Source organism: Lithobates pipiens, unplaced genomic scaffold (assembly GCF_037356315.1).
Source record: "Lithobates pipiens isolate NorthernLeopardFrog02 unplaced genomic scaffold, aLitPip1_a1.2 Scaffold_18, whole genome shotgun sequence".
In the NCBI taxonomy this organism is placed as follows: domain Eukaryota; kingdom Metazoa; phylum Chordata; class Amphibia; order Anura; family Ranidae; genus Lithobates; species Lithobates pipiens.
This window is the reverse complement of record NW_027507758.1, coordinates 355,789,588-355,812,193: the sequence shown is the minus strand read 5'-3', so window position 1 is coordinate 355,812,193 and position 22,606 is coordinate 355,789,588. Positions and strand designations below refer to the sequence as shown.

The 22,606-nt window shown below is 43.3% G+C and overlaps 1 protein-coding gene across 2 annotated transcripts in view; it reads right to left on the bottom strand.

The window, feature by feature from the left end:
• MB21D2 (Mab-21 domain containing 2) overlaps positions 1–16,419 on the bottom strand; it is a 165,417-nt gene extending 148,998 nt beyond the window's left edge. The window contains exon 1 of one of the 2 annotated variants that reach the window (XM_077487528.1): positions 15,981–16,419. In XM_077487528.1, coding sequence (XP_077343654.1) covers positions 15,981–16,185 — 205 coding nt within the window. In that variant the 5' untranslated portion in view covers positions 16,186–16,419. The remainder of the gene's footprint in view (positions 1–15,980) is intronic. The other variant, XM_077487529.1, reaches the window with a different exon arrangement.
• Between the last annotated feature and the right edge of the window lie 6,187 nt (positions 16,420–22,606).

Sequence of the window (22,606 nt, the reverse complement as noted above, 5' to 3'; positions counted from 1 at the left end):
TGCCTCAGTTAAGGTCAGCGTTCATGCCTCCACCATCAGGAAAAGACTGGGCAAAAATGCCCTGCATGGCAGAGTTCCAAGGAGAAAACCACTGCTGAGCAAAAAGAACATCAAAGCTCGTCTCAATTTCTCCACAACACATCTTGATGATCCCCAAGACTTTTGGGACAACATTCTGTGGACCGATGAGACAAAAGTGGAACTCTTTGGAAGGTGTGTGTCCAAGTATATCTGGCGTAGAAGGAACACTGCATTTCATAAAAAGAACATTATACCAACAGTAAAATATGGTGGTGGTAGTGTGATGGTCTGGGGCTGTTTTGCTGCTTCAGGACCTGGAAGACTTGCCGTGATAAAAGAAACTATGAATTCTGCTGTCTACCAAGAGATCCTGAAGGAGAATGTCCGACCATCTGTTCGTGTACTCAAGCTGAAACGAACTTGGGTTCTGCAGCAGGACAATGATCCTAAACACACCAGCAAGTCCACCACCGAATGGCTGAAGAAAAACAAAATGAAGACTTTGGAGTGGCCTAGCCAAAGTCCTGACCTGAATCCTATTGAGATGTTGTGGTATGACCTTAAAAAGGCCGTTCATGCTCGAAAACCCTCTAATGTAACTGAATTAGGACAATTCTGCAAAGATGAGTGGGCCAAAATTCCTCCAGGACGCTGTAAAAGCCTCATTGCACGTTATCGCAAACGCTTGGTTGCAGTTGTTGCTGCTAAGGGTGGCCCAACCAGTTATTAGGTTTAGGGGGCAATCACTTTTTCACACAGGGCCATGATGGTTTGGATTTTTTTTCACCTTTAATAATAAACACCTTCATTTACAAATTGCATTTTGTGTTTACTTGTGTTGTCCTTGACTATTGTTTAAATTGGTTTGATGTTCTGAAACACTTAAGTGTAACAAACATGCAAAGGAACAGGAAATTAGGAAGGGGGCAAACACTTTTTCACACCACTGTGTATGGTTAGGGATCAAAATCTCTAATCCACTCTGAGAATCACAGATAGAAGAGATATACTGTATATACTATTAAAGGGTAAATCTGGTAAATAGACTCAGAGATCACTTTTTTTTTCTATTTAAAAAACAAACAATGTCATTTTAAGAACGTTCGTTCAATTTTCAACCACAGTGATGGGAAAATTTGTAAATAATATAAAAGTTCTTGGTCAGAGGAATTTTCAGACAGCGTATGTGGGCAATTGTTCAGACAATTTGTTGTTGGGCAAATTAAAAAACACAAATTGCTGCAAAAAAACACATTACATGCTTTTCTGCAGCTTCTCCATTGAAATATATTAAACCAAAATAAAAAAAAAAAAAGCACCTTTTTGCATTAAAAAAAGTCCCTGACCCTTTCCATATATGCAGCATCTGAAAAAAAGCATAGATGTGAAAGCGTCCCATAGAAAACCATGTTAAATGAAATGTAGTGCGTTTCTGCAAAAAGCACCAAAAAACACATAGATGTGAACCAGGCCTAAGATGTTTAGTAACATAATGGGGTTAAAAAAAAACGAAAATTAGCCCTTTTTTAACCCCATTGTTACTGACTTATTAATCGATTATGAAAATAGTAATCGATTAATTTCATAAATCGATTCGTTGTTTCAGCCCTACCCCAAACCAATACAAAGAAAAATCAAACGCTAAAAACATTTTAAGGCTGGGTCCACACTATTGTGAATTGGATGTGGGTTTCAATCTGCATGTCAGGAGATTGTGACGGCTCTCAATGAAGCCAGTTCACATATCTCAGGAACGTCTCCGGTGCGATTCGCACAGGTCTTCTGTGCGTCTTCTGGTCCATTTTAGGTCCCAATTCGGACTTGAACTGGTGAACAGGTATGCACCGAACCCCTGCTGTGAACCGCGCCAAGCTTCAGTGTGAACCCAGCCTTGGCCCTGGTTCATAATGAGCTGTGGGAAGAGTTCAGCTGATGAACTCCATGTCAGTCCCCATTTCACAGACATCTGTGCGGGTTTCTACACAGAATTCAATGGAAATCACAAACCTGAAAATCGCAAAAAGTAGTACTTTTTGAAATCGGTGAGGCATCGCAATGATTAGGACGGTGCCATTGCCACCGATTTGACATGTCAAATCACACCAGTGTGAACCAGGGCTTAAGCAAAAAAGTATGAACTGCCCTAAATGTATTTATGATTTTTTTGTACAATGGCTAATCTGTATTGACTACATCATTCGAGGAACACTTTACAAACATGTTATTCTGATACACACATCGTTTTCTGCTCTCTGACAGCAGACAAGTCTCATTCCCACGGAAGGGCAAGTGCAGGCGTTGATTGCTTGCAACAGAACAGAAGGCTAAGAGATCTTTCAAATCACATCCGCACAAACCCTGCCACATCCTATGAGAAAGATGACAGACACTTCTAATTGTGTTGACAGTCAATTACAGAGCTAGGATACCCATGAATCTTGCCTGTGTGACCCATTTTACTACAGTCCAGAAAAGACGCTAAAATGTGTAACAAAAACAGGTTGTTAACTTTTCACTGTATAGATGAGGCTTTCATTTAGAGCACAGAAAAACATATGGAATGGATGCGAAGAGTCGTGGCAACAAAGTGTTGCGATATGGCTGGCGGTTAAAAGCGCTATCCCTGTACACTAAACAATTATGCCAATGTTGAGGGTCAGCATACTCGGAACTTTTGAAACCGGACATTTTCTGCGATACGGCACTGCGTCACTTTAACTGATAATTGCACGGTTGTGCGGCGCTGCACCCAAACAAAATTGACGTCCTTTTTAGAGATTTCTGTTGGTGGTATTTGATCATCTCTGCAGTTTTTATTTTTTGCGCTATAAACAAAACAAAAAAAAAATACAATATTTTTTACTTTTTGCTATAATAAATATCCCCCCAAAAAATATTTAAAAAAAATTCTTCCTCAGTTTAGGCTGATTTTTTTAAAATCAAAAACCATGTAGAAGAAAAAAAAAAATCACAATAAGCGTATATTGATTGGTTTGGGCAGTTTGGGCAAAAGTTATAGCATCTACAAAATAGGGAATAGAGTTACAGCATTATTATTCATTTTTTTTACTAGTAATGGTGGCGATCTGCGTTTTTATAGCGGTACTGCGACATTATGGCAGACAGATCAGAAACTTTTGACACATTTTTGGGACCAACGACACTTATACAGCAATCAGTGCTATTAAAAATGCACCGATTACTGTGTAAATGTCACTGGTATGGAAGGGGTTAAAAGTGTTCCTTTGTGAGTGTTTCTAACTGTATGGGGATGTGACTGACTAGAGTAGGAGCCAGATCGCTGTCCCTAGCTAGTAGGAACAGACGATCTGTCTCTCCTCTTCTGTCAGAACAGTGATTTGTACATTTACACACACACACACACACACACACACACACAGGCTCTCGTGGCCATGATCACGAGTGGCCGGCGGTCATTGCCCAACCCCCACGCGCCCCCTCCCCCCCATTGTGCAGTGGGCGCAAGCCTCCGCACGCACCTGCTATAGCTGTTTAAAAGGACCAACGTACAGACAGGTCGATTTGCACAGGAGAGCTGACCTCCTGCAGTATAGTGACGGCAGTTGGTCGGCTAGTGGTTAATAAGATGCCCATCTAAAAGTTTTTTGAAATTAGTGACACTTCCTGCTGAAGTTTTAGAAGGGACATCCTTACTACCCAAAAAGTAAAAAAAAAAAACAAAAAAAAAAAAACACCTCTATGCCATTTAAAGTTGAACCTCTTCTCATCCAACTTCACTGAGTGGCCACGTGTCTTCTTGAGTGACCTGAGACTGAATAGTGTCCTTCCATGGTTGGAATCACCATTAAGATATGGGTATATTGCTATCATATCCCCTTAAGCGTCTCTTTTCCAAGGAGAATAAATGTAATGTTTGCTAGTGCTCATTTACACTCGCTTTGGCTTCAACACATTAACGGCTAGTTTACATTTGCTTCAAAACATGGCTTAGGACAGGCTTTGTTAAAGCTCTCTGAATGCTAGTCAAAGCTCCTGTCATTAAATAAAACGGTTAGCTTACAGTCCTGTTTATACCTTGCTTTTGCTTTGCTTCAAAAATCATACCCCATGTAGCTTTAGTGGTGCTTCAAAGCATCTTCAAAGCCTCCAAAGAATGGCAAGGCTTACATGAAGCCCCACCAAAGGCTCCATCAAAGCTCCAGCGAAGCCCCATCAAAGGCTCATAGAAGCCCCATCAAAGCTCCAGCGAAGCCCCACCGAAGGCTCATAGAAGCCCCATCAAAGCTCCAGCAAAGCCTCATCAAAGCTCCAGCGAAGCCCCACCGAAGGCTCATAGAAGCCCCATCAAAGCCCCACCGAAGGCTCATAGAAGCCCCATCAAAGCTCCAGCAAAGCCCCATCAAAGCCCCAGCAAAGCCCCATCGAAGGCTCATAGAAGCCCCATGCAAAATTAAGGTGTAAACAGGACTGTAAGCTAACCATTTTATTTAGTGACAGGAGCTTTGACTGGCATTCAGAGAGCTTTAACACAGCCTGTCCGAAGCCTTGTTTTGAGGCAGGTGTAAACTATCCATGATCATTCCTCATAACTGAGGTCCTCCAACCCCCTTATTAGTTTTGTTGCCTTTCTCTGGACTCTCTCCATTTCCAATGGGCCAGGCTATGGGGCTCACCCTTACTTCACTGCTTAGTGACTCACTGACCTGGTATGTAGCTCTGGAGTTCAGACTTCACACTTTTCCCAGGTTAATGATCCACAAGCAGTGAAACAATGATGATAATGCCCATCCAGGAACTTGCACCTTCAAAAAGAAGCCTGCTTCCATATTGCTAGCTTTACAGTTTTTTTCCCTTTAAAAGAAACCTCTCAGAATGTAAATGCAGGCACTGTCATTGCAGATTATATTTTGAGGATGTAAACTCCAGGGCTGTCATGGTTGCTTCACTTTTTAATCTATCACTCACAAGGATCACATTTCTAGTCAGTAATGTCAGACTACCTGCTATGAATATGCATAATCCAGGTCTATGACTCACCAAGGAGGGAAGCCAGGATCAGGAAGAAAGCCCTGAGTCTGCACCTTTAAAACCATATCAGAAGCAGCAGTTTCCACATTTCCATCCTCATGGATTTCTAGCTAGCCATGCTTGGAGGGTTTTTCTTTTCTTTAACTACTTAAGCCCCAAAAGAATTTACCCCCTTTCCGGACCAGAGCCCTTTTTGCGATTCAGCACTGCATCACTTTAACTGACAATTGCGCGGTCGTGCAACTTTGTACCAAAACAAAATTTATGTCCTTTTTTTCCCACAAATAGAGCTTTCTTTTGGTAGTAGTTGATCTCCTCTGCAGTTAAAATGTTTGCGCTATAAACAAAAAAAGAGCGACAACTTAAAAAAACAAAAACACATTAATTTGTACTTTTTGCTATAATAAATATCCCTTTTTTTTTATTAAAAAAAAGCTATTTTTTTTCTCAGTTTTCTCAGGCCGATATGTATTCTACATATTTTTGGTAAAAAAAAAAAAAAATGCAATAAGCGTATATTGATTAGTTTGCGCAAAAGTTATAGCGTCTACAAAATAGGTGATAGAGTAGCATTTTTATTATTATTATTTTTTTTTTTACTAGTAATGGCAGCAATCTGAAATTTTTATCTTGACTGCGACATTATGGCGGACACATCGGACAATTTTGACACATTTGTGGGACCATTGGCATTAATACAGTGATCAATGCTATAAAAATGCATTGGTTACTGTAAAAATGTCACTGGCAGTGAAGGGGTTAACACTAGGGGCGATCAAGGGGTTAACTGTGTTCCCTGGGAGGTGATTCTAACTGAAGGGGGAGGAGACTGACTAGAGGAAGTGACAGACCGTGGTCCCTATCTAATAGGAACACACATCTGTCACTCCTGTCAAAACAGAACAGGGAAGATTGCCACCTGTTCTGTGTCTCCTGGTCACGATCGCTCATGGCCAGCGGTCATCGGCCACGAGCATCGGCACCCCCGCTGTGCAGCGGCGAGCCTGCTATCCGGACCCAATGTACAGCTAGGACGGCTTGCGCAGGGGAGCCAACCTGCTGCAGTATAACTGCGGCGGTTGGTGGGGAAGCGGTTAAAGAACTCTACTGAAAGAAACATGGGGCTGTCAACTCTGACCCCTTTCTTACATAGTCATTCTGGTTGAAAAAAGAAACAAGTCCATCCAGTTCAACCAACGGAGAGAAAAAAATAAATAAATAAATAAATAAAACATACACAAATAGAAATACAAATACACTATCCTATACCCACAGTTGATCCAGAGGAACGAATGTTCTAGTTGCCCGTCTACCTCTAAGGCCCGGTTCACACTTGTGCAATGCGAGAACCCTGCAAATCAACTGCGGGTTCCCGCATCGCACCTGGCACACACAGCAGTTCACACTGCCATATGCGCACTGCTGGGGAGTGTCATTATATGTTAACGACACCCCCATTTCAGCTCGCATATCGCACTGCGAACTGACAGTTCGGACATGAATAGGATCGCATATGTGTGAACACACATGCGATCCGATTCTGGTCCGAACTGGAAAAAGGGTCCTCTACGTGTTTGGACCGAATGCGGTGCGATATCATAATAACTGTATGGCTGATATCGCACCGCACAGACATTGCATGTAATGTGAACAGCAGTGGGCAGCGAATTACATGCGTTGTCTGGCATCGCACAACTGTGAACCGGGCCTTATTTCAGTTTGCAACTCTGAAAATGGCACAGTGAAGTGAGAAGGCCTGATTTTCAGAATTGTTTTGGGTCAGTTATTCAAAAAGTGCTAAAATTTATTAATTCTGCTTGCAGCCAAACAACTAGCATTTTCAGAGTCAATTTAAATACAATGCACATTTACTACATTATCAAGCACTAATAATATAGATAAAGATATAAACTGGGTTTGTGAAAAATAAACGATAATGGTAAAAAAAAAAAAAAAAAAATGGAGCTCATAAACTACCTTATGAATGTGATCAAATTAGAAGCAGTATTAGGTATGATTGTTTGGCATTTTTTTTGTTTTGAGGAAAACTAGTAGGAAGGCTCTTGTAGTTATTGATAACAAATTGCTGATAATGGAACCGAGGAAGACTAGGATGAAGGCAGCAGGTTATTTTTACTTTACACACTGTACATTCACATCAGTCCTTGCCCTCAAAAGCTTACAATCTAAGGTCCCTACCTCATGTGCATACACATACTAGGGTTAGCATGGATAGGAGTTAATAAAGCTAGCAGCATGTCTTTGGAGTATAGGAGGAAACCTATGCAAGCACAGGGAGAACACGCCAACTCCGTGCATGTAGTTTCCTGACTGGGATATGACCCGAGGACCCTGGTGCTGCCCATATACTATAAACGCACAAAGATTTAGATTTTCCTAAAAAGTGTCCCACTGTCATCTTGGGCTCCATTCACACCTGGGTTTCCAGAATCACAGGTGATTCTGCCCACAATTACAGAATTGTGGCAAAAAGCGGGAGGCGTTTTCTAAGCCATTACGTCTAATTGCAACCCAATCAAGGTGCAATTTTGACGGGGTTTTCGCATTGGAAAAATCACTACACGCAAAGCTTGTCGCTCAAAAAGGAGCAGGAGCTTCTTTTGGGTGACAGTGTTGCACATTGTGATTTGCCACATGATTTATCGCACTACACACCGCGATTAGGGTACCATAAGAAATAATGCCATCGGAAATGCGACACAGGTGTGAATGGAGCCTTAAGGAAAAAAGCAATCCTATCTCTCATAGTTACTGAGTGTGATGTCCACCTATTCCTGCTCCCTATGCCTCCTATTTGGTCAGTAAGGACATACAATTTTGTAGCCAAGTAACCAGGTGAAACAATGACTACAACATGGCTTTTTACAATGGAGGAACCCTGGAAATACATTTCTAGGCTCAGAGAACAACTACTAATGAGTAATAAATCTATATAGCCGACGGTGCATTCATGTGGGGTATTTGGGGTGGCACATGAATGCACCGTAGTATGTAGCGGTTAGCACTCTCGCCTAGCAGTAAAAAGGGTTGCTGGTTTGAATCCCAACCATGACACTACCTGCCTGGAGTTTGCATGTTCTCCCTGTGCCTGCGTGGGTTTCCTCCGGGTACTCCAGTTTCTTCCCACCCTCCAAAGACATGCTGGTAGGTTAATTGGCTTCTGCCCAAAAAATTGGCCCTCATATATGAATGGGGACCTTAGATTGTGGGTTCCTAGAGGGTGGGGACTGATGTGAGTGTGCAATGTACAGGGATAGGGACAATTGTAGACTCTCACTCAGGTTGAACTGGATGGACTGGTGTCTTTATTCAACCTTACTAACTATGTAACTATGTATGTGGTGTTCACTGAGAAAAATGCTCCTTATAAGTGTGGTTATGGGGAAGTGGTAGGAACTTCCCCTATCCCTGTGAGCAAGCCAGGAGTGGTGAACCGCATCAAGAAAGGTTGGTTCCCAGGTAAAGACATTGTTGTATACAGTCATTTTGTTGATAGGCAATAAATACAGCAAGAATAGTTAAGAGTGGGGTGCGGCTGACACTTTTTTCCCCCCAATTCTATTGTGAAGTGGTGGTTAGAACGCTTCCTCAGGACTTCTTATTTATAATTGACAGATACCCACTTTAATCTAGAGGTCAAAAAGGATACACAATAAGTAAATTGCAGAGGTAAAAAAATAAAAAACATCAGTATACAACCATATTATATTATCATTATAAGTGTATTGATGTTTTTGTGTCCATTATAAATAAGAAGTCCTGAGGAAGCGGTCTTCACCATGAAACACTTCAAACTGACTTTTGTATAAGACTCAGACTCAATGTAATCACTACTTTTATATTTATTAAATATTGTAATAAATTGTAAAAAGGAAAGGATGGCTTTGGCACATCATTTAAAATACCGGTGGGTCATCTTAGAGAACATCCTTTAAGTTTTTTGCAATTTGATTTTTGATGATTTTCTTTTCAACCCCCACATACTTCTTTGTAAATAATAAGTGGATGACTGCACCAATTTACTTTATGGGTAAATTTGTTTATTGAAATTGTATGAAAGGATCACATTCTGCAGTATGCATACAAGATTATGTTCTCTATTATCCGCACCTGTTGAAAAGCTTCCAAAAACATTTTGTATATGACATTTGAATAGAGATGCAATGTTTGCAGCTATCGGTGCTTTCCTTTATCCTTTTGTGGGAGCAATGGTTCCACAAAGGCACACACACTGGCCAATAGGAGCAATATAACCTACGTGAAGTCATTGCAAAGCTTTTTCCCTTTGCACTTTATTCACTGCTGATACACAACACATCTACTGCCCAAATTCTTTAAAATAAACGGAACAGGTGGCAATCTCTCCATTCTAGATACATTGCTGGAGATATTTCAGGAGACGCGGAGCCAACAGATGCAAATTGTTACCAAATGTGAAAAGAGCGTTGTCGTAGCATACATGCCAACATTTCAATCAACGCAAATTACAACAAAATTTGTTGCCTTTCTAAAAGAGACCCTGTGAGGCCCAAACTGTCAGGTACCAGTACCAATACTTTCACAATAAAATGGGAATTGAACATCCGTGAGTGCTGGTGAGTTTCTACATTTATGGGACGCTCTAACCATGCTAGGGTTAGGGTTTTCCTATTGTGTCAGCAGATAATATCTTTAAAAGGGTGCAGGATGAAGGTTGTTAGCCTCACATGTGAACTTTGCAAATTATTACTGTTGATTAATATCCATTTTTTTTCCATCAACATTTTTAGACCTAGTCAGTATCTTTATTGGCTGCTCAAAGGCTGCATGTTTTTGGAGGGTGGGAGGAAACCAGAGTACCCGGAGGAAACCCACACAGGCACAGAGAGAACATGCAAACTCCAGGCAGGTAGTGTCCTGGTTGGGATTCAAACAAACAACCCTTTTTACTGCTAGGCAAGAGTGCTAACCACTACACCACTGTGCCACCCTGTGTTGCTAGAGAGGTTTTCTTTTGCCTTCAGAGAGTGCATGTGATCAGCACAGGGCCAATCAGCACTGCCCAGACAGAGGGTCAGGGGCCCTGCAGTCTCATAGGACAACGAGGGCAGTATGAAAGACTGCTATATACTGCTGATGAGAACCTGAGACAGCCGCTCCCCGCTCCTCCACAGCTGAGCTGCTGATCAGCTTCTAACTTCAGCATGTTCAACTAGGCCTCTTTCACACGGATGGACGTTCAGGTCCACCTGTCAGTTTTTTAGGTGGACCTGAACGGACGCTCCATAGACGTCTATAGAGTGACGATGTCAGCGGTGACATGTCTGTTGACATCCGACCCGCTCCAATACGAAAAAGTGTGACGGAGGAAAACCCTATTTTTCCACCCGCCTGCGGATCGGATGAAAACAGACTCTACGGTCCATCTTCATCTGATTCCCCCATAGAGGACAGCGGCGCTTTGACAGCTCCATCCCTGTACAGTGTGCAGAGACAGACCTGTCATCTGCCTGCTCGGCGGGGATCGATGGAGCAATCTCCCGCTCAGCAAAGTGGAGCCCGCACACGGACACGTCCGTGTGAAAGGACCATTAGGCTCCGTTCACACAGGGGGCGACACGACTTGCCGTGCCGCGACCTGACAAGTCGCCCCCGTTCTGTACTACGGAACCGTTCTAAGAGGAGCGACTCGAGTCGCTCCGACTTAGAAAAAAGGTTCCTGTACTACTTTTGAGCGACCTCGAGGCGACTTGCATTGACTTCTATACAGAAGTCATTTGCAAGTCGCCGCTGAGGTCGCGGCAGGTCGCGGCGAGGCAAGTCGTGTCGCCTCGCATCGCCCCCTGTGTGAACCGAGCCTTAAGCTTTAACAAAAAGTAAACTGGAAGCTGTTTCTTTGCAGATTTTTCTTGATTCAGTTTCACCCCTAGTGTATGATAAAAGTGGATCACTAATGGAACTATCAATAAGGTATACTGTAACTCCCATCTTTTAGACATCAGAAAAAAGGACTACGAGTACAAAAGTCTGAAGGCAAATGATACCCAGTCCATGGGCTTGAGCTTGGGACTGGCATGCAGAATGTGATAACCACGCATAGTCAAATTAGACAAGAGCCAGCATGTCTTTAAAATGTGAAAGGAAGCCCACACAAACACACAGAGAACATTCAAACTATGCCAATGGCCCAGATTTGAATGAACAACCCTGTTACTACAAGGCTTACCACTAAGCCACTGTGCCACCAATTGAGGCCTATATATCAAACCAAAAATAGGAACAACTGAGTTAAGAAGGACAGATGGATTTGGTTGCAAAAGATGGATGGTCCTTCTAAATGACTGAAAGTTGGGTGGCTTTGAAGCAGTGGGTCCGCAGTATATAGATAAGGATGGGTAAAATGTGCATGCTACACTTAAGTGTATTGCACAGAGCGCTATCCAGCTGTGGTGCGTTTGGGAAGGACAGGTGCAGCATCCCGCCGCAGTGTATGGCAATCTGCAGCTGGAGAGGGATGAACACTGTGTCAAGAGGTAATGGCATTTAGGGATGAGGGTCCAGAATGCAGGTCTTCTTCGCGTGGGTGGCCCCATGTGCAATGGGCCTTATACATGTACGGTACTTACTATACCCTCCATCCTTTCGGGCTTCTAGATGTATTGACTCTTCCCTGAATGGTATGCGATTTTCTATACCCCTGCTTTAAGCAGTGCCTTTTCTTTTCCTGCCTGCACTAATCTGTACAGCTGTCACATTATACAAACATAGCTGTGCTTATACACCCAATGTAAATGTGCGAGCAGAAGGAAGAAAACTGACTATAAATAAATGCGCTATGCAGTGACATGGCATATTCACTACTGTCTACTAATGAAATGAATAGAGGAAGTAGAGCAGCTTGTGGGGTAATCATTAACACATGGAAAATCATCACTAGAAAGTTAGAAATCGCACCGAGTGACACTGAGGTGATTTGCTTGTATCTACAACTGTGCCTGGGAGGAAGAGGTTAATCTCTGTCCTATTACCTCATCGTCTGAGTAAATATACCACACCTTTGCCACAGGTATTACAATTATTCTGTGAAAGGTGTGTATATACAGGTCCTAGTCTGCAACATGAAACAAAGCCAAGTAATAAAGTGTAGCCCATAATCAGTGTGCACCACTCGCACAATACTTGTAACATAAATTTGATTCTCAAATAGCAATTTCTTTGAATCCTATGTAACATTATATAGAGGTCGATTTACTAAGCGCTCATACATAGGGATGCCACCTCATCCCTTTAGGCCTGATTCACACCTATGGGTTTTTAGTGCTTTTTTGCACTACAGAACGTGTTCCATAGGAAACCATGTTAAATGGACTATAGTGCAAATCTGCAAAATGCACTAAAAATGCACAGGTGTGAACCAGGCCTCAAACCCGAACACATTAATTACACAGGTTCTGTGGCTGATTAAGGTGGTAATTAAACTCACTTGGTGCCTTCTCTGCATTAAATTAGCCTCAATGTAATTCATATGTAAGGATGAGCTCAGGCGTGTTCGCAAACAGCACATGCGGAGCCCGCCAGGAAGTCGGCACTGCACAGCGCTAATCACAAGCAGTGAGACATTTCTCGATCTCTGCAGCCACGCATCGGGGCAATGTCTCACTGCTTGTGATTAGCGCCGTGCAATGCAGACTTCCTGGCGGGCTCTGCACGTGCTGTTTGCGAACACGCCTGAGCTCAACCTTATTCATATGTGTTCTGGATTAAAAGCGAGAGGTGGCAACCCTACTCATACATAAGGATCAGCTCAGGCGTGTTCGCAACCTGCACGTGCAGAGCCCGCCAGGAAGTCTGCACTGCACAGCGCTAATCACAAGCAGTGAGACATTTCTCGATCTATGCAGCCGCTGATCGGGAAAGTGTCTCACTGCTTGTAATTAGCGCTGTGCAGTGCCAACTTCCTGGCGGGCTCTGCACATGTGGGATACGAACACACCTGAGCTCATCCTTGCTCATATACACACAAATGCATTTGAGGATACACCATAAGGCCTCATGTACACTGCTGCTGGTAAACAGACGTTTAGGAGTAGGGATGAGCTCAGGCGTGTTCGCATGGACCACGTGCAAAGCCAACCAGAAAGTCGGCGCAACGCTGCGCTAATCACAGGCAGTGAGACATTGCCCGATCTCTGCAGCCGCACATCGGGGCAATGTCTCACTGCCTGTGATTAGCGCAGCGCTGCGCCGACTTCCTGGCGGGCTCTGCACGTGGTCCATGTGAACACGCCTGAGCTCATCCCTATTTGGGAGCAGTTGGGCATTTTTTTTCAGCTGCCCCTGAACTCTCCTCTGTTATTTTATCAGTACATGTACATGGGGTCATTTATAGTACTTTCCAGGCAGTTGAGTTCAGAAGCATTTTTTTGGAACGCAATAAAATGGGTTCAGACGGATGTTCAGAGACATTTGAAACGCCAAATGCTTGTAAACACTGCTAAACGCAGTAACTCATGTTTAGCAGCTTTTCGCTTCATCGTTTTTCATTTTAACAAAAAAAATAAAAATGCTTCTAAACGCAAACGTGGCATGTAAACGTGCCTAATGGACGTTTTTAGATGCCGGTTTCTAGCTGTCAAGTTAAATCGTTCAGGAGAGGTTAAACAACATCTCATGTACGTGAAGCCTTAGATTTTAGGATATTTCAGTTCTGTGGAGTCACAGGTGTTGGTTTACAGCCGCAGCCTATACTAATCAATGACCGGCTGTCAGATGTCACTGCTGTACATCTGTAACCACCCATCCACCACTGTACACAGTTGTGCGGTTACAAGTGTACAGCGGCTGCGTCTGACCCGTCAATGATTTGCACCAGCTGCTGGCCGTGGCTGGTCATGAAAATACCCTGATTTCCTGTGGTAAAGGCCTAAATGCGTCTGTGTATACGGGCATTCTAGAGGCAAAATCTTCACAGAATAAAGAGGGAATATTTACCTCAATTATCCAATCATGTGTGTGTGAAATAAGTAAATGTGAATTTACATTTTGCATGATTTTGTGACTATTCACGCCAATTATCCAATTTAACGTGTAAGTGTTCCCAGCTCCTTTAGTAAATCAGCTTCATAATCTCAGGCTTCCTTTTTCCCATACATTAGAAAATGTTCCAATCGGTCATATGGATCATACCACTTAAACCTGTATGTATAGATTATGAACTAATACACTTGGATGTGTGTGATGATTTATTAGATAGAATCAGCCACACAGCCAGTCATTTTCTTCCACTTACAGACGGGCATGCAAGCTCAGCATAATGATCTATGACTTGTAGAAAGAAGCACACGGCCATGTGCGAACTGCAGAGATAGAACAGGCGCTCCACATACAGACATCCATGTGTAGAATATGGACTAATCAATTACACGGGGCTACTGGATCTGACATGCTGCTGATAATAGCTCCAATCACTGGCATGAGCTCAACACATCTACAGCCAATCTGTTCCACCTTCACGTTAAATCAACTTGGTGACAATATGCAAATCAGCAGTCCCATGTCCCTGACCTGGCCATCAAGATAGCAGCGCCATTGTCAGATACTGTATATAATACTGTACAGCAGCCATCAATCAACTCTATCAAAAAAGGCAAACAGAAAATTCATTCATGTGGGTGGCATGGGCATCTCCTGAATGGAAATGCATGGCTGATCAGCTGCTCTTATATCAGATCGTGTATATATATAAGAGTAATCACATGTTCCCTTATAGTATGTGTGTGCTGATCAATGGCTCCTAATATAGTATGTGTGTGCTGATCAATGGATCCTATATAGTATGTGTGTGTGCTGATCAATGGCTCTTATATAGTATGTGTGTGCTGATCAATGGCTCCTATATAGTATGTGTGTGTGCTGATCAGATGTTCCCATATAGTATGTGTACTGATCAGATTTTTCCATATAGTATGTGTGTGCTGATCAAAGGCTCCTATATATAGTATGTGTGCTGATCAGATATTCCCCTTTAGTATGTGTACTGATCAGATACTCCAATATAGTATGTGCGCTGATCAGGTGCGTCCATATAGTGTGTGCTCATCAAATACACCCTTATAGTATGCGTGCTGATCAAATACTCCCTTATATTAAGTCTACTGATCAGATGTCCCCATATAGTACATGTGATCCTATATCAGACCAAATAATATATTTGCCAATTGACTTTTCCAATATCTGATCATATAGTATGTGTGCAGATCAAATGTTCCCTTATAGTATATGAATTGATATGTATGAATATAGTGCGCGTATTGATCAGACCATATGGTGTGTGTGTGTGTGTGTGCACATTGATCAGACCATATAGTGTGTGTGTGTGTGTGCGCATTGATCAGACCATATAGTGTGAGTGTGCATTGATCAGACCATATAGTGTGTGTGTATTGATCAGACCATATAGTGTGTGTGTGTGTGTGTGTGTGTGTGTGTGTGTGTGTGTGTGTATTGATCAGACCATATAGTGTGTGTGTGTGTGTGTGTGTGTGTATTGATCAGACCATATAGTGTGTGTGTGTGTGTGTGTGTGTGTGTATTGATCAGACCATATAGTGTGTGTGTGTGTGTGTGTGTGTGTGTGTGTGTATTGATCAGACCATATAGTGTGTGTGTGTGTGTGTGTGTGTGTGTGTGTGTGTATCGATCAGACCATATAGTGTGTATAGATCAGATAGTATAGTGTGTGTGTGTGTGTATTGATCAGATGATCTATAATATATAGTGACGAGGTGCCCCCCCTTCTGGGTGATATGGTGTGTGGTGCCCGGCATGCCCCCATCCCGGTGGGAAGTGCAGTGAGGAGAGGGCGGTATGCCCCGTCAGTGGTGGCACACACACATATATATATATACAGTATATAGACACACAGACAGACAAGGTGCCGCTGGCATTACCTAGCATGGAGAAGATGAAGTCCTTGGCTGTGTGGATCTCCAGGGCTCTCTGGTCATCATATTCCCTCTGATCATGCTTGCTGAATTCCTGGATGAGTTTGTTTAATTCTTCGATCCTGGCACCAGACCTGAAATCCAGCTCCGGGGACGCGGGTTTGCTGCCTCCCCCTACAGTGCCTGGCTTGGCAGGGATGGGAGCCGCCATCTTCACTCACACAGGCAGCAGATTGTATGGAGCGGCCCTGACTCGCTGCTTCCCCTCCCTGGGCTGCTTGGAGATGTGTGTGTGTGTGTGTGTCAGTGTGTGTGCGGTGTCGGTGGGAGTGTGTGCTGTCACTGTGCGCCGGTGCAGCAGGTCTCTGGCACAGCAGCTCTCCCCGATCTCTCTGTATAAAGTGGAAACAATGTGACACTGAGATAGTCCGATCCGTCCACACTGACCCGTCCTCTACCACTGGGGGCTCAGCCTCTGAGCCATCTCATAGTGCCCACACACGTAACAATCTGATCGCACACAGGATCACATATATGAATAATTAAAAAGACAGGGGCATTTATTAAAACTCTGCATGGCAGCCAATCAGCTTCTAGCTTTCATTTTCAATACTTAACAAGCAGAAACTACAAGCTGATTGGTTGCCATGCACAGCTTCTCCAGATTATGTCTGCTCCAATCAAATGTAAAGTGTTATTTCACCTTTGCATAAAAATTGTACAGGTGAAATAACAGGGGACACCCACACCAATGACACCATCACCTCCAACCCTGCTGTACTTACCTCTGGGGTTGGCAAACTGTCAGCAGCTTGCAGGGATTTAAAATTCTCTTCTCTGTCTTCTCCATCAGTGCTTCCAAGACAGATTAGATAGATTCTGATTGGTCGGTGCCATCACAGTGAATCGATGTGGACTGTCCCTGGAGTAGGGATGAGCACCGGTGTGTTCGCGCACTCCACGTGCAGAGCCCGCTAGGAAGTCGGCGCAGCGCTGCGCTAATCGCAGGCAGTGAGACATTGCCCGATCTCTACAGCCGCGCATCAGGGCAATGTCTCACTGCCTGTGATTAGCGCAGCACCGAGTTCCTGGCGGGCTCTGCACGTGGAGTGCGCGAACACACCGGAGCTCATCCTTACCCAGAAGCACTACACAGAGTAGAGGGGGGAATTCAAATCCCTGGGCCGCTGGGGCCACTGAAAGCTTGGTAACCCCGGAGGTAAGTACAGTAGGGACTAGGATGTGGGGAGGGTGTACAGTGTTACTTCACCCTCGTTTTTCAAGTGCGTTAAAAAAAAAATACAGATCCGTCGGGCAAAATCCGACGGATTTGGTTGTCGAAATCTCCGACCGTGTGTACAGGGGCTAAGACGCTCAGCAAGCCATTTATTTCAATGGCCCATGTCCACACCCAAGCGATTTTCTGCTTGTAGCTCTAGGACGCTCAGCAAGCCAAATCCCATTCATTTCAATAGTCCATGTTCACATCAGAGTGTTCTGTCACCTGAAGAAAAACGCCTGAAGCTCAAAAAAGTACACAAGCTTCTCTTCGGCAGATTACAAGCATTATTGGCCCCATGAACCTCAATTAGAAACACCTAACTTGGGCGTTTTACAAGCGTTTTCTGTTCAAATAGCAATTCTGCACCCCACATTTTTTCTCCCCCTAGTGCTTTCTATTGGCTAAATAATAATTGGTGAAGCTGTAAAACGCTGCAAACACACTTTAAAAAAAGCTGCAAAAAAAAAACGAAAAACACCAGCAAATCACTATGCTCAGGAGTGAATGGAGCCTAATAGCAGGGCGCAAAAGGCAGTGCGTTTGCCTGAACCGGATAGCATGGGCATAAACACCCATGCAACCCATTCCCAGTGCAAACAAAAAAGTTGCCTGCACCTTTTTAATGCGGATGCAGTGCAATTCAAGTCATCTAAAATGCATGGACTCAGATCGCACACGCACAGAATCGCGTGTGATTTGCACAGGAACGTGGCTCAATTCCTGTACAAATCACATGGAGCGTGAACCTAGGCTTATTCTGATCGGTCTGGATAGAAAATCCATAGTAAAGTAGATCGGGGCTCATTCAGAGCCGCTTTTTACTGCAAGTGCACCCACCTGCATGCACGTAGCCCATAGAAGTAAAATGCAGAGGTAGCGGCTGTATGGGCCCAGTACCATGTTCAAATTTGACATGCAGGCAGGAGTGGGCAGATCCATGCGCCCACTACTGCCCACATGTGTCCATACAGCTGCTGCATCTGCAGTTGCTTTTATGGGCTGCCTGCGTGCATCTCCAAGGTGGAGGCACAAGCAGCAAATAGCGTCTCCGCTCAGAGGACAGTGCTCAGTGCCCATCTGAATGAGCCCTAACGCAAAATGATCGCTGAGGCTAGCTTCACTCCTAGGCGTTTTGCAGGGCGTTTTCTGTATTGCCGAAAACGCACTTAGTTTAGTATGATTTCCTATTGGTCACACTTCTGCATTTTCAACCGGTGTGGTTTTTGGAAAAGGTCAGAGACTTTTTTTGCCTGCAGCAGGCTACATTTTTTGGTTCCATAGACTGCAATGGAAATGCAGCAGAATCACATAAAAAAACACAAGTGTTGCATTTTTTTTTTCTATGTGTTTCTGCTGCATTTCCATTAAAGTCTATGGAACCAAAAAATGTAGCCTGCTGCAGGCAAAAAAAGTCTCTGGCCTTTTCCAAAAACCACACCGGTTTCTTCTGTGTTTTTGCTGGTTTCTCCTGCATGACAACAGACACGTAAAAAACACAAAGCGCTTCAAAAATGCATTAAAAAGCGCAAGATGCACCAGGAAAACGCATCAACGTTCATAGTTGCCAGCACACCACGGATCACTGATGTCACCTGAAAGGCTTTTTTTTTCCATTGAAGAATGATCACATGACAAAAAGAAAGGTGCAACATTTTCAGACCCTTTCATCAGGCACGTGATCCGCGGCTGAACGCATCAATCGCAACCTGCATAGGCGTGAACCTAGCCTATTAGATTGTAAGCTCTTCTGAGCAGGGCCCTCTTAATCCTCTTGTATTTTATTGTATTATAACTGTATTGTCTCCCTTTTATATTGTAAAGCGCTGCATAAACTGTTAGCGCTATATAAATCCTATATAATAATAATACTGGCCCATAAACACAATCCGTAAATCGGACGACAGATCGTCCAACTTTTTTCGCTTGCTAGTCGCAAGTAGAAATTGAATTGGTTACTACAGTTACGAAAAAATTCTCGTGTGACAAAATAAAAATTCTGATGTAATGTGTTGTAATGTATTTTCCGATGACAACTTTACTGATTAAACTAAATACGAGCTGGTAAATTTCCGCACTTGTCTGATCGGATAATATCGGATGAACTGTCGTGATCGGCTCTCAAAAGCTGCGTACTAACGATCAGATTATCGTACGATAATCGAAAGCGGTATTTTTCATACGATTTTGAGATCATGTGTATGGCTATCAAACAAACTTTTCGATCCTCCAATCTATTTTTAGTAAATCTATTAATATGATCATATATAAGATCATTCCATGTATGTCTACCATTATGTAGCACTGATTAGGAGAAGCAGATGGCTAATGCTGCGTACACACGATCGGAATTCTCGTCGGAAAAAGCTCTGATGGTTTTCCTGACGGAATTCCAATGGAATTCGGCTCAAGCTGTCTTGCCTACACATGGTCACATCAAATTCCGATCGTTTATAACGCGGTGACGGACAACACGTACGATGGGACTAGAAAAAGGAAGTTCAATAGCCAGTAGCCAATAGCTTCTGTCTCGTAGTTGAATCTGAGCATGCCTGATTTTTGGCGTGTCGGAATTGCATACACACGATCGGAATTACCGAAAGAAAGTTTTTCCGTCGGGAAAATTGAGAACATGCTATCAATTTTTGGCTGGCGGAAATTCGGACAGCTAAATTCCAATGGAGCATACACACGGTCGCATTTTCCCGATGAAAAGCTCTCATCGGTCTTTTTCTGTCCGGAATTCCGATCTTGTGTACGCGGCATTACTGCACTGATTGTTGGTTATACACTAGTAGAATTTTGTTCGCAATTTTTCTAATTTTCAGAATGTCCATAAGAATTTCCAATCATCAGCGGGATTAAATCGACATTCGATTTCGACTGCAGTGACGACAGCCATTGAAGAAGCAGGATGAAAACATTTTCTGGAGCACATGAATTTCTAACAGCGTGTGTGGTGTGCGTTCAGTAAAATCCATTCATTCCCAAATTGAATTTTATTATTATTATTATTATTCAGGATTTATATAGCGCCAGCAATTTACTCAGCTCCTTATAATATAAAAAAGAGACAATACAGTTGCAATACAATAACATACAAGAGGAATAGGAGGGCCCTGCATAGAAGAGCTTACAATCTAATAGGGTGGGAATGTTAAAAGTAAACACATTTTGTAGGTACTTTCGAATGACATTTATCAAGTCTTTTAAAGTCCTGAGATTTCTCTGTGCAAATATTTGTGCAAACATTCATTCAAAAATCTTCTAGTGTACAGCCAGCAGTGATCTCATCATCATTCTACTTTCACCAGATGACCTCAAACTGCGGTCGTAAATTGCGTGCGCTGTATTGACCTTTATGTGGGCAATAATAGAAAGCATTAGTAAATCACATAGCATGAGGTGCAGGGTGTGTGTAGATCTATAATGCTTTATAGGCAGAACAGTAATAAAGGGTCATCGGGGTGGTATCTGCTGTGTATTGCCGTCAGTGTCCAATTTATATTAGTCCTTTTTCACAAAGGACCATACAACACACAAATTAATGTGATTTCCAGAGAACACTGGAGGGAATCAGAAAAAAAAAACTGGCAATGGTTACTGCTATTTCCCTCCATTGTATAGAATTTTTACATTGTATCTCTTTTTATCTTCTTGACCTCTGGAATGACCAGGGAATTTTTTTGCTATACATGTCCCTGTTCCTTTAAAGCATAAAAAAAAAGCATAGTGTTTGTGTAGTGTCATTTGTCCCTTTCTATGCCGTAAAATGCCTGGTTGATCCTGCCTGTCCCTGTGTCCCCCTAGGTGTGCTGACCACAGTAATCATGACTGCTGATCCATGATACCATACCATGGTCAGTTTACTCGTCTCCGGCATCCTGCTGTGTGGTCAGTCTCTCCCTCTCCCCCTCCTTCCCTGCCTTACAGCTCAATACTCTGTGCTGTGAGAGCCAATCTCCTCCCTGCCCCTCCCATCCTGCCCACTATTCTCTGTGGCTGTAAAATGATTGGGGACGATTACTGGAATGCCCTCTGTTATAGCGAGCTATACAGTGTAGTGTGTGTGCGTTTCTTACATTTTGATGATAAATACCTTTTTCAGAGCACCGCTGACATCAGAGAGGAATCTCAGCTCCTCCCACTGTAGTCCTTAGATCGAGGAAAGGAGAGCTGCGGGAGGTCACGTGACAGCACAGTGGCACTGTGAAATAAGGTATTTAGCCTAATAATTTAAAAAAACAAACACACTGCACTGTATAGCTTGCTGTAACAGAGGGGATACCAGTAATTGTCCTCAGTGACTTTACAACTACTTTAACCAGCAATTATGACTGTTATAGTGTGGCAGAAATCTGGCGCTAACTGGCACTGGCTGGGAGGGACACCAACTGACTGACATTGACGTTTCTAGTGACACTAATACAGTGATAATATTGTGCCATCAACACAGCCACTGTGCCATCAAACGCAGCCACTATGCCCATCAAAAGCTGTCACTTTGCCATCAAACGCAGCCACTGTGCCCATCAAATGCTGTCAATGTGCCCATCAATTTCTGCCAATGTGCCCATCAATTGCCACTACTGTGCCCCATCAGATACTGCCAGAATTCCCATCATTTGATGCTACTGTGCCCCATCAGATGCCACCAGTGTGCCCATTGATTGCTGCTACTGTGCCCCATCAGATGCCGCCAGTGTGCCCCATCAGATGCTGGCAGGCACTTACATGTCACAGAGCTGGTCAACAGCAGTCTCCTGCAATGCCCTCAATGTCTTCTTCCTTCCCCTCTCTAGTGTCCAATCACAGCACCCGATGTTTAAGCCAATCAGGTGACCGGTAACAGACCTGAGCACCTGATTGGCCGAGAGACAGATTCAGTGTTAGCAAAGTAAATTCCTTTGCTTTGCTAACACACAGCTGAGTGAACAGCGAACACACGGCATTACGCCCACTGTTCACCTTTTTGGGCGCCTATTAGAGTCTATGGCTCTAATCAGGTGCTTCCAAAATAACACCCCACCGCTGTAATTCAGATGCCCGTGCCCGAAAATTCTGGAACAAGATGGATCAAGTTTGTGGCAGAAGAGGGGAGAAGGTGATCTTTATTGATATTGGTCACATTGTTTCCTAGGAGCAATGCCATTTTATTCAGATTTAATGTGAGGCTCTCATTAAAGATATAACTTTTAGTACAGTTTTATACAATTAAAAAATAATTAAGAGGGACACCTCAAAGAGTTTGAGAAGAAACCTCTGTATAGACCTGTAGCTAGAAGAATAGTCTGCAGGAGCCTGATCATTGCACTGCCACCCACGGATCCTGGTTGTAATGCTTTTCAGGCTC